General features: G+C 41.1%; 1 protein-coding gene across 1 annotated transcript in view; it reads right to left on the reverse strand.

The window, feature by feature from the left end:
- The window catches only part of LOC139179600 (cytochrome P450 3A24-like), a 43,525-nt gene that overhangs the window by 1,598 nt on the left and 26,863 nt on the right, over positions 1–15,064 (reverse strand). The window contains exons 8-12 of the mRNA XM_070779221.1: positions 10,819–10,946; positions 9,707–9,773; positions 6,203–6,363; positions 3,311–3,537; positions 905–1,067 (exon numbers count right to left, since the gene is read on the reverse strand). Of these exons, the coding sequence (XP_070635322.1) occupies positions 905–1,067; positions 3,311–3,537; positions 6,203–6,363; positions 9,707–9,773; positions 10,819–10,946 (746 nt within the window). The remainder of the gene's footprint in view (positions 1–904; positions 1,068–3,310; positions 3,538–6,202; positions 6,364–9,706; positions 9,774–10,818; positions 10,947–15,064) is intronic.

Below are 15,064 nucleotides of genomic sequence, written 5' to 3' on the forward strand. Positions count from 1 at the left end.
ATGGAAGGAATAAATGAGGGGATAGAGTTAAAGACCTTTTAAGGTACAAGGAAACAAAGAAACCAAACTGGTTGGTTCAGTGACAAAGTATTGTCAGGTGGTAGGACCCGTGACGCCAGCCTGTGGTACCTGTAAACACAGCAGAGGGGAGAGTGGGCTCTGGCCTGGATGGGGAGGCTGCATGGAGGGGCTCGGGACTGAACTGGAACTTGAAGGGGGAGAATGGACTGTAGGGTGGACAGGAAGGACATACAGTCATTCTGAGAATGTAAAGGGAGCCCAGCTGGATGGCAGCAGGATTCCTGGCAGGTGAGGGGCTGTCGGAGCCCTTCCCATCCGGCAGAAATGTTTTCACTCAGGGATCACTGTGGCTGCACAGGAGAATCAGTGGGGGTGCTCTCGACACCACACTCTGGGGAAATTATTTTAGAGAGTCTGAGATGACCTCGGCATCGGGATATTTCTCCCCAGTAATTTCTTTATATAAATAGTGGCTGAGAATCACTGTCAGGAGAGCTTCTGTAAGTTCCCGTGGAGAAGGGCATCACTGAAAAGTCATGACATGGTCACCACTGCTCTCACGACTTTGTACAACATTTTTCTTCCTTCTAGTGGATGTGACACCAAATTTAAAAGTTGCTCAAATTCACTGGACTTTGTGTAGTCATGTCGTGCTAACTGCCTTGACTCTAGATGACTTTACAGTTGGGTCTTTATGAAGCCACAGACTTAGCCCTCCAGGGATGAAAGACAGTTAAAGGTCACAGATGGATTCAGACAGATTCTCTTTCTAGTAAGCTAAATTATTATTTGAATAGATCACAACCTTATAAACACAGAGAGATAAACCTCAGTTAAAAAATTCACAATAAAACATTACTTATGCAAATAATGAACTGCTAACCTGTGTTTCTTTACAAGGTTTGAAGGAGAAGTTCTGCAGGACTCTGACAACAGCAAGTTTCATGTTCATGATAGCAAACCTCATGCCAATGCAATTTCGGGGTCCAGTTCCAAAAGGCAGGTAGACGTAAGGATTTATGCTGTCCTTGTTCTTCTTACTGAACCTGAATCCACAACAGTAGATGAAACAAGTGAATGAAACAGAAAAGTCACAGGAATTCTAGGTCTGAAGTTTTAACTTAAACCCTCAACCAGTAGCATAAGGGAGACTCCTGTGGGTGGGTGACTGAATCCTGCTGTGGTGATTTTGCTGTGAGAAAGGTAAGCCCCAGGGCCTTCCCATTCCCCGGACCCCACAGGAGCTTTCAGTCCTGGTGAGCAGATGAGATGAAGGCTGTTTAAAGAAAATGTATCTTTAAATATGAAATTTACACTCAGGGTGGTGAGATGCTCACGCTCTGAAAGGCAGTTAGGAAATGAGACTGATTGCAGGAAGAGTGGGTTCCTGCCTCCATGAACACTTACATTGGTCATGTGTTCAGAGACAAAGGAAGCAGGGAAAATGTCTCTAAATATTTCAGTTGTTAGTTTTCTATTGTTTTCTCTTTGCTTCCTCTTGTGTGGGTATGTCTCTCTCCCACACACAGAGGTTGCTGAGGTCAGTAGACTGATGAGGGCATGTGACTCAACTCTACTCTGGGTCAATCACGGATTTCCTTGTCTGTTCCACAAACTGATAAAGTCCTTGATGGCTAGACCTCTGCTTTATTCAAATTTGACTCCTCAAATTTGGATTTGGACAAGTGATAATGACACTGTGGTTGTATATATTTTAAAGTGTCCCTATTATACAAAATATTCTGGAAGAATACACTAAACATGATTCATAAAACTTGTGCCTATAAACTATACTGTGTATATGTCAAAACTCTTTATAATTGGCTTTAACATTTGGATTTCTCACTCCCTCGACCAGACCCTGACACACACAGGTGAGCACTAACTCTCTGGTTGACGGCTGAGTGAATCAAAGGGAAGTACAGTGAGTGGTCTCTGGTTTTAGGTTTCTGATGCTGCAGGAGGGGAAGTTGCTGAGCTTGAGGCAGACACAGAAGTTCCCCAGTCCAGAACAGAGGACTTGGTGGACTTTGACTCTTCCTTCAACAATGCTACGGGTACAGGTTATGCTAGTACTAGGGACAAAAGGTGAACGAGACACAGTCCCTGCTGTCAGGGAGCTTATGGTCAGGAGCTCATAAAATGCTAGATCCCAGATAGTGCCCTAAAATATTCAATCCAAATTTTGTTCACCATAAAATAAATGGGAGAGCATCAATTATTTCCAGAATCCCATCTGTGCTCAAAGCAGAACCTGTCTCTGAATTCCCAGAAGACAATGGTTAACCTCTCCAACTGGGGTATCTAGATGTCTAGAGAGCAGAGGACTTCTCTTTGGAAGGTCAAAAAACATGGAGGCGAAAGGGAGCTGGCCCAGGTCTACAGCCACAGACAGAACCAGGCCACCTGTGTCTCCTCCATCCTCACTGAGGCTGCTGGAACCACCTGGGATGAGACCGCTAGGTCCTCAGCCTACATCCCACAATAATAATGGAGGAAACAGCAGCCAGTGTTTAAAGAAATGGAAATGTGGGAATGTTAGTGACGAATTCAAAGAGCTAAAGAGAACAGACAGAAAGACTTAAAGGAAATAAAAACCAATACACCTAAAATAACACAGCTGTTAAGTAAATTATAGCAGGTGTAACAATCATATATATATATATATTAAAAACACAGAATTCCATTTATACATTACTGTTAAATATAGTAAGCAATTGAAAAATAAAACTATATATAATGTCATTCTAAGTTTGAACAATCTGTATATGCATAGAAAAACGTCCTCAGGACTTACATTGCACTGTTAATGAGGCCTATCTTAGGCTATTGGACTTCCCTGATGGCTCAGGGGTAAAGTATCCACCTGGCAATGCAGGAGACATGGGTTTGATCCCTGGGTTGGGAACATCCCCTGGAGAAGAAAATAGCAATCCACTCCAGTCTTCTTGCATGGAAAATCCCATGGACAGAGGAGACTGGTGGGCTACAGTTCATGAGGTCACAAAGAGTCGGAAATGACTTAGTGACTAAACAACAAAAAAGCTTAAGGTTTTAGGAATGCACACAACTAAAATTTTCTGGTTGTTTTTTTTTTTTTTTTTAGTTTATGGTTGGTAAAATTTTTAATCAAATAATATCATTCTTGGAAAAAGCAAAGACATTTAACAATAAAAAGATGTAAAATAAAATGATTTTATAGTCACATATTTGTCACCCACAATGAGAGTCATCAGAATACGCTCTGAGCAACAGGATGAGAAGGGGCCCCTTCCCTGGGCTCTTGTACCTTTCAGGACGGAACTCCTCAGGCTCTGGCCAGAGCTGTGGGTCTCTGTGAAGCACAGAGATTGGCACCGTCACCGTTGTCCCTTTGGGAATGGACACCCCATGGATTTCCACATCCTTCTTACAGAACCTCTCAAGTCTAACAGCAATAGGAAACATTCTGAGAGTCTCATTCACCACCATGTCAAGATACTCCATCTGTGCCAGGACATCGTAGGTCGGAGGCGCCTGGGAAGAAAGAAATAGATTTTGATAAATTAAGATATCAGATCAACCTTCAACTCCATCTATGTAGACCTACTGAAATGTTAGGAGCTCCAGGGAATAATTTAAATTGGTAAAGGATCCTAGCATTTGTATACATTACTATCATGTCCTTTGACCTCTCAATGCCCATTGAGATGAAACACCACAGGTTATCAAGGAGTGTATTTTCTCTCTTATGAAAACATGACCGACAGACTAGGACTCTTACTCTTAAGTGAAAAAGTCCAAAGTCAGTGTTTCTTTTTCTTTTTATTTTTTTTACAACAGTCTCACAAGATTTTATTTTATTTTTTTAAAAGAATAGATGGAATTTTGTTTACAAAGAATCTGAAAACAAGGTTCAGTTCAGAGGGTCAGGAGACATGAGCTGGTCAGGGATTGCTTGACAGGGAACCATAGAACTTAGTTTTTTTATTCTTTTAATTGAAATATAGTTGCTACAGTTCAGTTGCTCAGTCGTGTCTGACTCTTTGCGACCCCACGGACTGCAGCCTGCCAGGCTTCCCTGTCCATCACCAACTGAGGCCACACAACCGTACCAAGGCAAGAGCGCGTAAAAGAGCAAATCCCCGATTCTCAGCTGAAGACTCCTGACTGCTCATTCTCTTCATCACACATATACAGTCTGGAAACAATATATGAAAACTCTATAAATAATTTGGGGAGAAACAAGTTCCTTTCTAAACCAAATCTGCAAATGAAGAGTAAGATTGGGAACACAATTTCAGATGCAGGGAGGTTACAAGAGGATCAGAACCCCACCGTGTGCTGCTAGAAGGGTCTCTTATTTTCCCTGCAGGTGTGACCCTAAGGCCTGAAGGTCTAAACAAGCCATTGCAGCCCCAGGGTCCAGGTCTCCACACACCACAAAGAACTCCAGTTTGTGCTGAGATTTGAAACCACTGGGGGTGATACATGGCTGTCACGTGGGGTTATATTTAAGGAGCAACATTATAGAGGGTAAGAGTGGCTCAGGAGCCAACACCCTGGATCACAGCTTGACTAGATCACCACCATGTACACGAGTAGTGTCTGGAAGTATTTCATCTCCCTGTAGCTCAGGTTTCTCATATGTTACATGGAGACAGATGGAGCTGACCCTCCAGAGGGTTGTGTGGCAGACACTCACTGCTCACCCAGCATCCATGTCGGCCCCATGAATCCCATCCCACTTGAGGTTATAGCCAAATCATCCTTGCCAACAGGCTGTGAACTGAGGTGATTATATCAGTTCAGAGACAAATCAGTTGAAAACCCAGTAAATAACTCTCGAGTTCCTTATTCCACAGAAGACAAGAAGGCCTCATGTTCCTGACGAGGCAATTACAACATGGTGGAGGCTCTGAGTCAGTTTTCCTGAGTGACTCTGAAGCAGAGCTGTCCACTCCATCCCCCACTAGCAGTCCATGTTCAGCGTGTACACATGGGTGATGGAAAACTGTGCTAGGAAAGCCCCTGAGATCCCAGGCTTGTCTGTTACCGAGGCATAAGCTAGCCTCTCCTGACTCATAAAGAATTTCTTGAAAACTAAATGCATTTATAAGTAGAAAGTATTTAGAACAGACATACAAAGTAAGAAGCACATATCAGCCAATAGTACTAGTATTATAAGTATTCTTTTAAAAAATTTTTTAATTTTAATTGGAGGCTAATTACTTTACAATATTGTGGTGGTTTTTGCCATATATTCACATGAATCAGCCGTGGGTGTAAAGGAGAGAATGCAATGCCTTAGCTAGCCTTGGTCTGTTAGTGACCTTTCAATCTTCTTGTAATCAAAAGATTCCCAATATGGGGTTTACCAGAGAAGAAATATTATCTCTAATTTCTGCAGGCCCTACAAAGTATTTGAAGGACCTAGGATTTGAAAGGTCATAAGACTTGTCCGAAACCAGTCAGGTCTCATACTCATGTCCTCTGTTTCCTACCATATATCCTTTCTTGTACAGCAGGCTTCACCTAGTCTAAAGTTTACACAGGGCAGTAGAATGAATTAATGGTCCCAATTCTCCACCATTTCCTCTGTCCATTCCCTTCGCCATTAACTCTGTGGTGCCCTCCCATTCTGACTCAGGTTGGTCAGGTGGCTCACTTTGAACCTCTGGAATATTCACCAAATGTAATGCTACCAGAGTTTTGAAAGTCACCCATGGGATTAGGCCTCTTGCTCATGACATCTACCACTGCCTCGAGAAGCAGACATGTGGAGATTGAGACACGTGAGGAGCATGTGTGGAGCTGAGTCAGTCCAACCGCTTATCTAAGGCCAGCCTAGATCAGCCAACACCCAGACCACAGCAAGTCCAGCCAATATCAATAGATAAATATGCAGACACCGTGAACTTGGGCAAACTCTAGGAGATAGTGAGGCACAGGGAGGCCTGGTGTGCTACAGTCCACGGAGTCGCAAAGAGTCCAAAATGACTTAGCGACAGAACAACAACAAATGCAGACACCAGAGAAATAAGTGCTTACTGTTAGTTTGGATTCTTTTCCACTGCACCACCTGGGAATGGAGGTAAATGATTTGATGCTTATGCTTTGGGCAAAACCTCCTGAGAAGAGGAGAGAAGACAATCATGCGAAGGCTTCACCTTCCCCCCTCTCTCCAGGTATCATCACTCACCTTATTGGGGAAAGTCGCATCAATCTCCTCCTGCAGCTTCTGCTGGACATCAGGGTGAGTGGCCAATTCATATATAATGAAGGAAAGAGAAGTGCTAGTGGTCTCATAGCCACCAAAAATAAAGATAATACTCTGGGCCATGAGTTCTTGGTCAGAGAGAGCTAAAAAGAAAGTCAAGACATTTTAGGTAAAGCATGGCAATGTAAAAATCACAGTTTAGATGATGAGACATTCCAGTGAAACTCCCAAACCCCTAGGGGAAATCAGGTAAAAGTAATTTAGAGTCAAACTGAGAGCGATTTCCACTCTGTGTCTGCCTCACAGAGCCAAGAAAAAGCCAAGAACTGTCTTAATTGAGTTTTTCCCAGGTCTATACTATTCTTGGCCCTCTGTTCCTGGCAATTTCACGCCCCCACCAACACAGCTGGGTATTTCAAGAGATAGCACTTCTAACTTTACAGTGTTATCAGCATGTCCCTTAGAGAGCTGTAAAAGAACTTTAGCTCCAAGTAAAATGGAGCAGCATTCCCTTCTAGAATATTTTAAATTATTCTAGTTAAGGTGCAGCTTGATTTAAGAGATTTATGATACTAAGGCTATATGATAGGGGAAATTGAATTATATTTTATCAAAACATTTCCAGGAACATGAGAGTACAATACTGGGCTACAGTTAAACTCTTGCTACTAAAAGAGTGGTCCATGGACCAGCAGCATGAGCAGGATCCAGAAGCCTAATACAAATTCAAAACTATGGAAACAACACATGAACTTTCGTGAGATGTGGAGATGTATGTGAACAATGTAGCCTGAGAAGCATGGATTATGCCCTTGAGAGGCATCAGGTAATACAAGACCTGGGGCACAAGCCTTCAAGGGGTGATCGAGATATGTATAGAAGCTACAGAAATCAACAAAAAGCTTAAAGAGTTGTGATGATCCTAGTCTAATCAGTGACATTAAAATAGCAGAAGAAAGAATGTGTGCATATAAGGACATAGGCCAGTGTGAAATATAGAAAAATTAGGTCCAGGGAGTAGAATTAGCAATGCTGATTCAACTCTGGCCTGAAGGTCATCCTCTCAGTATACATCCCCCCTTTCTGCTCTTCTTTATTCTTACCAAACAGCCCTGTGATTATACACTGGTCTCCATTTTTATTTTCTCCCAAGAGATCAAGCATGCTCAGGCTCTCAGCTATTTGATGGGACTGAAGTAGGATCTTTGTTACTTAGAGCACTCAACTCAACGTGGTACCTACCCCAACCAACTGACTAACAATAAAAGCAATATAAAATGAGTGTAATAAAGATTTAGACAGTTCTAGTTCCCCAATGATGTTATGTGTGATGTTATCGTGGATAAATTCAACCATCAAATTCATTCCCCAGTTAGCATAAACCACAAAATACTCAAAGTTTAGAGTTGTGCTGTCTAACATATGAGTCTTCAAGTTTTAATTAATTAAAATTAAATACAACTTATCATTCAGGTTACAGTAGCACTAGTCACATGTCATGGGACTTCCCTGGTGGCTCAGATAGTAAAGCGTCTGCCTACAATGCGGGAGACCCAGGTTCAGTCCCCGGGTTGGGAGGATCTCCTGGGGAAGGAAATGGCAACCCAATCCAGTGTTCTTGCCTGGAAAATCCCATGGATGGAGGATCCTGGTAGGCTACAGTCCATGGGTCACAAAGAATCGGACACAACTGAGTGACTTCACATTCACTCACTCAGTGTCATGTCAGAGACTTATGTCTAGTGATTACTATATTGAACAGAGCAGATATCAAATATTTCCTTCATCACAGAACATTGTATTGAATAATGTACTTGGAAAAATGATAAATGATAATAATAGATAGATAGAAGTAGTGTACACACAGGAATAGACATATTGAGAATGGGCTGGAATCAGTTTATCCCTGCTTTCAAGAACCAACTTTATAAAATTAATAATTTTGTGAGGTTATCACAAGTTATCACAAATTTTGTGAAGTTATCAATCCATTGGTGGCTTCAAATTAATCATATATGAGTATTCATGTCATGGAATTAAAACACACCAGGGTCTTTTTGTTTGAGAGAGAGCATGTTTATATCAGTGATTTGAGGTAGATACAGAAATCTTTTTTATTTTTACACCTGGGTAAAAGTAGTTAATGTTCTGAAAGTTGTCCACTGATGATCTAGAAGCAAAGAAACCCTAGTAGCAATGAGCATTTCGAAAGCCCAAATTTTGGGTTCTAAATACCATTTCTCACTAAATGGAACCAGAACTTCTTAGAGAAATGGCTGATTCCAGGGGAAATAGAAGAGAAAGCTAGGATGCCTTGCATTGGGAAGTGAGGAAGTTCTTGGAAAATGATAAGTGAAAAGGATACAGGATACTCTGTATACCACAGTGGTGACACACATCATTATACATTTATCAAAACCCATAGAATGTACAATACCAAGATTGGACCCAGGTGTGAACTATTGTCTTTGGGTGATAATAATGTATCAGTGTAGGTTCATTGATTATAACAAGTGTATCACTCCAGTATGGACTTGAGATATTGAGGAAGGCTATATGTAGGTGGGGGCAGAATGCATATTGAGAAACCCTGTACTCTTCAATTAAGATTTTTAATTTCTGCCCAAAAAATGGCCTATTGAAAACATTTTTTCAGGAGAAAAAAGTAATAACATATATAGGAGCCCACTTGAAAGGGCTCCAGTGTACAAACCTGAGAGAATTTGAGAATCAAAATGAAGAGTGATGTGACACAGTAAGTTAGCTATTCATGAGATATACTGATATAAATAAATAAATGACTGGGGGAGAATGGAGAGCTCTCCCTATGAAAGAACATCAGCTCATAAATACAGAAGAATGATGGGTTTAGAAGGGCATGTTTTAATCATCATAGTAACAATGGTTTCAACCAAAAGCCATCCATGAATGGGTGACATCCATGAATGTCCCGTGGGTGACAACTTGAAGAGGAATAGAATATTTACAGTTTCAAAGTCTTTTCCCAGAAATTACGTGTTAATAACAAAGGGGAAAAAATTATACTTTACAGTAGAGTAAGCTGGTGAAAACAGGTTTAAAAGTGTTCCAAGTTAAGGTCACCAACACTGGGGCAATGTGCCCCCTGATGAATGAAGGGATGAAGCCTTGATGCAAATATTCAGACAGAGGTTCTGACTTGGTGGGTCTAGAGGAGCCTGAGAACTGATATTGGAACCAAGCTCCCCAGAGGTTCAGCTGTAGTGATCCACATCATAACTGACTTCTGGGCATGACATTCTTGTTATCCTTGTCCTTCGAGCTCTGAACAAAGTTGTGCCTGCAAACTTCTAGGAAGTACCACGGTCTATTCTTTCTTTCTGCACGTGTCTTTCTTCAACTTGACCTAAATTCCCATCTGCCTGGAGAACTTACTGCACATTTTCAGAACTGCCCCCTACCTCTGCGTCTCCCCACTGTGGCCCCTCTGAAGCTCTCCTTGGTTACCTTTATGATTGTCTGTTTCTTTGGAATTCTGGGAGTTAATCATCAGCTGAAGAAAGTCCACACGCGGCTGTAAGCAGAAAGAATTTCTATGAAAGAAAGTTACTTGTGAAGTCATAGACAAATCAGCAGTGCAGTATTTAACCTCTTTCCTGAGAGTATGGCCCCTTACAGAGCAGAAGTCTGACTAGTATTGCCTGAGTCCTCAGTGAACTAACATTCACCTACAGACCTTGGAGAACATGACGTTTCCCAGAGAGAAACCTGCCATCATGTCAGCGTTTTTTGGTCCTCACTCTTTCTGATCTTTTTTTTCTCTGGCTTTTGAAACAGCTTCCTTGCCAAAGAGTTGCCTGCTGTCTCTCCTGTCACACCTGTTTGTTCAGGAGAAAGTCCATAACTTGGATCCTTTTTTTCCTTCCAATTTTAATTCCTAATGAATTACCACACAAATTAATCTCCTCACAGGTGCAAAGTACATTGGCAGCTGTTATTGAAGCATCTTCAAGGCCTTGACCCTTTTCAGTGACATCCTGGGTACAAAACCCTCTGCTCCCCTGACCTGCAGACAAGCTTGTGTCTCAGGCCTCATGGAAGCGAAGGTGGGTTAACCAGCTTGCAGCCTCATGGCCCAGAAAAGACCCCTGCCCATGCCAGACTAGGAGAGGGCTGCAATTTAACACAGAAGTCACTCCACCAACTGACTGATGAGGCTTTTCATTGCACAATCTATAAAATAGGAGTCTTGGAAACAAAGTGGATTCTTTACCAGTATAACATTGAGGAAATTATAATATCAGTAAAATCATTTTTAAACTAATTCTTATCCTTTAACAGTTTATTGAATGGAAGTGATAAAGCTTTTATCTCAACAATGCTTATGCAATGACATATGAGTATGCATTCCTACTATTAAATTTAAACATCACTCTCTGGCTCATTTTCTTATTTCTTTCCCAACCTCCACAATGATATATTAATAACTCCCCAGTTCTAAAATCTATACTTCTCTACCTATCTTTTTAAAACTGCAGAGAAGTACACAAATCATATGTGTGGAGGTAAATACATTTTCAAAAAGTGAACACCCTCATGTAACCACCACCAGATTTTACCTTTTGAGTATCTTTGAGGCGACTTTCTTTTATCTTTTTTACGGATGTTGTCAAAAAATTCACAGCACTTTTTGGAAATATGCTGATATTTAATACTTCAAAGATTGGGATAAGGAATGGAAAGAGTACTGAAGAGAAAACATAAAAGAAAAGCACAGTAAAAAATCAAAATTTACACAGGAAGTATAATTACACAGGAAGTATAATTTGCTCTATCAGAGAAAGATATCAGAATCATTCCCACTGTGACCTTTGCTCAGACTTCCAAGCCAGTGACTGAGCAAAGCCAAGTCCACTTATGGAGTCTTCACTATGGTAGTGAAATCAGTAGTCCCTGCTGCCTTTTGGAATGATCAAGGAAACAGAATTATATTCCTTAACTTGGTAGTTCTTTATCTATTTGATCAGAGTCTCTTTGGATAAACCACAATAGTCTGCTACTCTAATTAACCATTTCATTCAAACAACAATTCAAGATAGAAATAAAACAGTATGTGCCTTTCAACCATAATGGAATTAAATTAAAAATCAATAACAAAAATTGGGAAATTCACAAATAATGGAAATTAAACAATACACTCCTAAATAACCAATGAGCTGTATACTATATCAAAAATGAAACCAGGAATTACTTTGAAATAAAGAAAAATGAAACTATTACTTACCAAAATGAATGGAATATAGGAAAAACATTGGTCATGGAAAAGTTTAAGGCTATAAATGTATACTTTTATAAAGAACAAAGATCTCAAATCATGAACTTAACTTTCCACCCTAACACACTGAAAAAAGAAGAGCAAACTCAACCTAAATCTAGACTAAAGAAGAAAGTAATAAAGACAAGAAGATAAATGGATAAGAAAGCTGTGGTACATATACACAATGGAGTATTACCCAGCCATTAAAGAGAACACATTTGAATCAGTTCTAATGAGGTGGATGAAACTGGAGCCTATTATACAGAGTGAAGTAAGCCAGAAAGAAAAACACCAATACAGTATACTAACACATATATATGGAATTTAGAAAGATGGTAACGACAACCCTGTATGCAAGACAGCAAAAGAGACACAGATGTACAGAACAGTCTTTTGGACTCTGTGGGAGAGGAGGGGGGGATGATTTGGGAGAATGGCATGGAAACATGTATAATACCATATAAGAAATGAATTGCCAGTCCAGGTTCGATGCAGGATACCGGAGGCTTGGGGCTGGTGCACTGGGATGACCCAGAGGGATGGTATGGGGAGGGAGGTGGGGGGGGGTTCAGGATGGGGAACACATGTACACCCGTGGCGGATGCATGTTGATGTATGGCAAAACCAATACAATATTGTAAAGTAAAAAAAAAAAAAGACAAGAGCATAAACTAATGAAATAGAGACAATAAGCAAATTTGGAAAACTCAGCAGTGCCCACAGGACTGGAAAAGGTCAGTTTTCATCCCAATCCCAAAGAAAGGCAATGCCAAAGAATGCTCAAACTACCACACAATTGCACTCATCTCACACGCTAGTAAAGTAATGCTCAAAATTCTCCAAGCCAGGCTTCAGCAATACGTGAACCGTGAACTTCCTGATGTTCAAGCTGGTTTTAGAAAAGGCAGAGGAACCAGAGATCAAACTGCCCACATCCACTGGATCATGGAAAAAGCAAGAGAGTTCCGGTAAAACATCTATTTCTGCTCTATTGACTATGCAAAGCCTTTGACTGTGTGGATCACAATAAACTGTGGAAAATTCTGAAAGAGATGGGAATACCAGACCACCTGACCTGCCTCTTGAGAAACCTATATGTAGGTCAGGAAGCAACAGTTAGAATTGGACATAGAACAACAGACTGGTTCCAAATAGGAAAAGGAGTACGTCAAGGCTGTATATTGTCACCCTGCTTATTTAACTTCTATGCAGAGTACATCATGAGAAACGCTGGGCTGGAAGAAGCACAAGCTGGAATCAAGGTTGCGGGGAGAAATATCAATAACCTCAGATATGCAGATGACACCACCCTTATGGCAGAAGTGAAGAGGAACTAAAAAGCCTCTTGATGAAAGTGAAAGGAGAGAGTGAAAAAGTTGGCTTAAAGCTCAACATTCAGAAAACGAAGATCATGGCATCTGGTCCCATCACTTCATGGGAAATAGATTGGGAAACAGTGGAAACAGTGTCAGACTTGATTTTGGGGGCCTCCAAAATCCCTGAAGATGGTGATTGCAGCCATGAAATTAAAAGACACTTACTCCTGGGAAGGAAAGTTATGACAAACCTAGACAGCATATTAAAAAGCAGAGATATTACTTTGCCAACAAAGGTCCATCTAGTCAAGGCTATGGTTTTTCCATTGGTTATGGATGGATGTGAGAGTTGGACTGTGAAGAAAGCTGAGCTCCAAAGAATTGATGCTTTTTAACTGTGGTGTTGGAGAAGACTCTTGCAAGTCCCTTGGACTGCAAGGAGATCCAACCAGTGCATCCCTAAAGGAGATCAGTCCTGGGTGTTCATTGCAAGGACTGATGCTAAAGCTGAAACTCCAATACTTTGGCCACCTCATGCGAAGGAAGAGTTGACTCATTGGAAAAGACCCTGATGCTGGGAGGGATTGGGGGCAGGAGGAGAAGGGGACGACAGAGGATGAGATGGCTGGATGGCATCACTGACTCAATGGACAAGAGTTTGAGTGAACTCCGGGAGTTGGTGATGGACAGGGAGGCCTGGCATGCTGCAATTCATGGGGTCGCAGAGTTGGACACGACTGAGCAACTGAACTGAACTGAACTGAACCCAAAGAAATCTATAGATTCAATGCAATCCCTATCAAACTACCAATGATATTTTTCACAGAACTAGAACAAAAAATTTCACAATTTTTATGGAAACACAAAAGACCCCGAATAGTCAAAGCAATCTTGAGAAAGAAGAATGGATGTGGAGGAATCAATCTTCCTATTAAATAATTTTTAACCTGTGGTGGATTCATTTTGATATTTGGCAAAACTAATACAATTATGTAAAGTTTAAAAATAAAATAAAATTTAAAAAAAAGAGACCAAAAAAAAAAAAAGAAAAATTCAGATTGTCTCTTTCTTTTTGAATTAGTTTGTACTTCACATCTTTTAAGGAATTTGTGCACTTCCTCTAAGTTATCTAATTTATTGGTGAACCTTGTTCCTAATATTCCTTTATATCTTTCTCACTTTTAATGTCACCAGTAATCTCTCCTCTTCCATTTTATTGCTACAAATTTGAGTTTTCTCTCTCTCTCTTTTTATTTTATTTTTTTGTCAATCTAGCTTAAAAGGGCTTCCCTGAGAGCTCAGATGGTATAGAATCAGCCCGCAATGCAGGAAATCCTGGTTCAATTCCTGAGTTGGGAAGATCCACTGGAGAATGGGTTGGGCTACCCAGTCCAGTATTCTTGGGCTTTCCTTGTGGCTCAGCTGGTAAAGAATCTGCCTGCAATGCGGGAGACCTGGGATCGATCCCTAAGTTGGGAAAATCCCTTGGAGAAGGGAAAGGCTACCCATTCCAGTATTCTGGCCTGGAGAATTCCATGAACTGTATAGTCCATTGGGTTGCAAAGAGTCAGACACGACAGAGCAACTTTCACTTCACTAGCTTAAAAGTTCTTTTCAAATAATCAGCTTTTGGTTTCATTGATTTTCTCTATTGTTCTTCAGTTCAGTCCCTCGGTTGTGCCTGACTGCGACCACATGAATCCCAGCACACCAGGCCTCCCTGTCCATCACCAACTCCCGGAGTTCACTCAGATTCACATCCATCGAGTCAGTGATGCCATCCAGCCATCTCATCCTCTGTCGTCCCCTTCTCCTCCTGCCCCCAATCCCTCCCAGCATCAGGGTCTTTTCCAATGAGTCAACTCTTCCTTCGCATGAGGTGGCCAAAGTATTGGAGTTTCAGCTTTAGCATCAGTCCTTGCAATGAACACCCAGGACTGATCTCCTTTAGGGATGCACTGGTTGGATCTCCTTGCAGTCCAAGGGACTTGCAAGAGTCTTCTCCAACACCACAGTTAAAAAGCATCAATTCTTTGGAGCTCAGCTTTCTTCACAGTCCAACTCTCACATCCATCCATAACCAATGGAAAAACCATAGCCTTGACTAGATGGACCTTTGTTGGCAAAGTAATATCTCTGCTTTTTAATATGCTGTCTAGGTTTGTCATAACTTTCCTTCCCAGGAGTAAGTGTCTTTTAATTTCATGGCTGCAATCACCATCTTCAGGGATT

The sequence above is a fragment of the Bos indicus genome, chromosome 25, assembly GCF_029378745.1.
Source record: "Bos indicus isolate NIAB-ARS_2022 breed Sahiwal x Tharparkar chromosome 25, NIAB-ARS_B.indTharparkar_mat_pri_1.0, whole genome shotgun sequence".
Classification (NCBI taxonomy): domain Eukaryota; kingdom Metazoa; phylum Chordata; class Mammalia; order Artiodactyla; family Bovidae; genus Bos; species Bos indicus.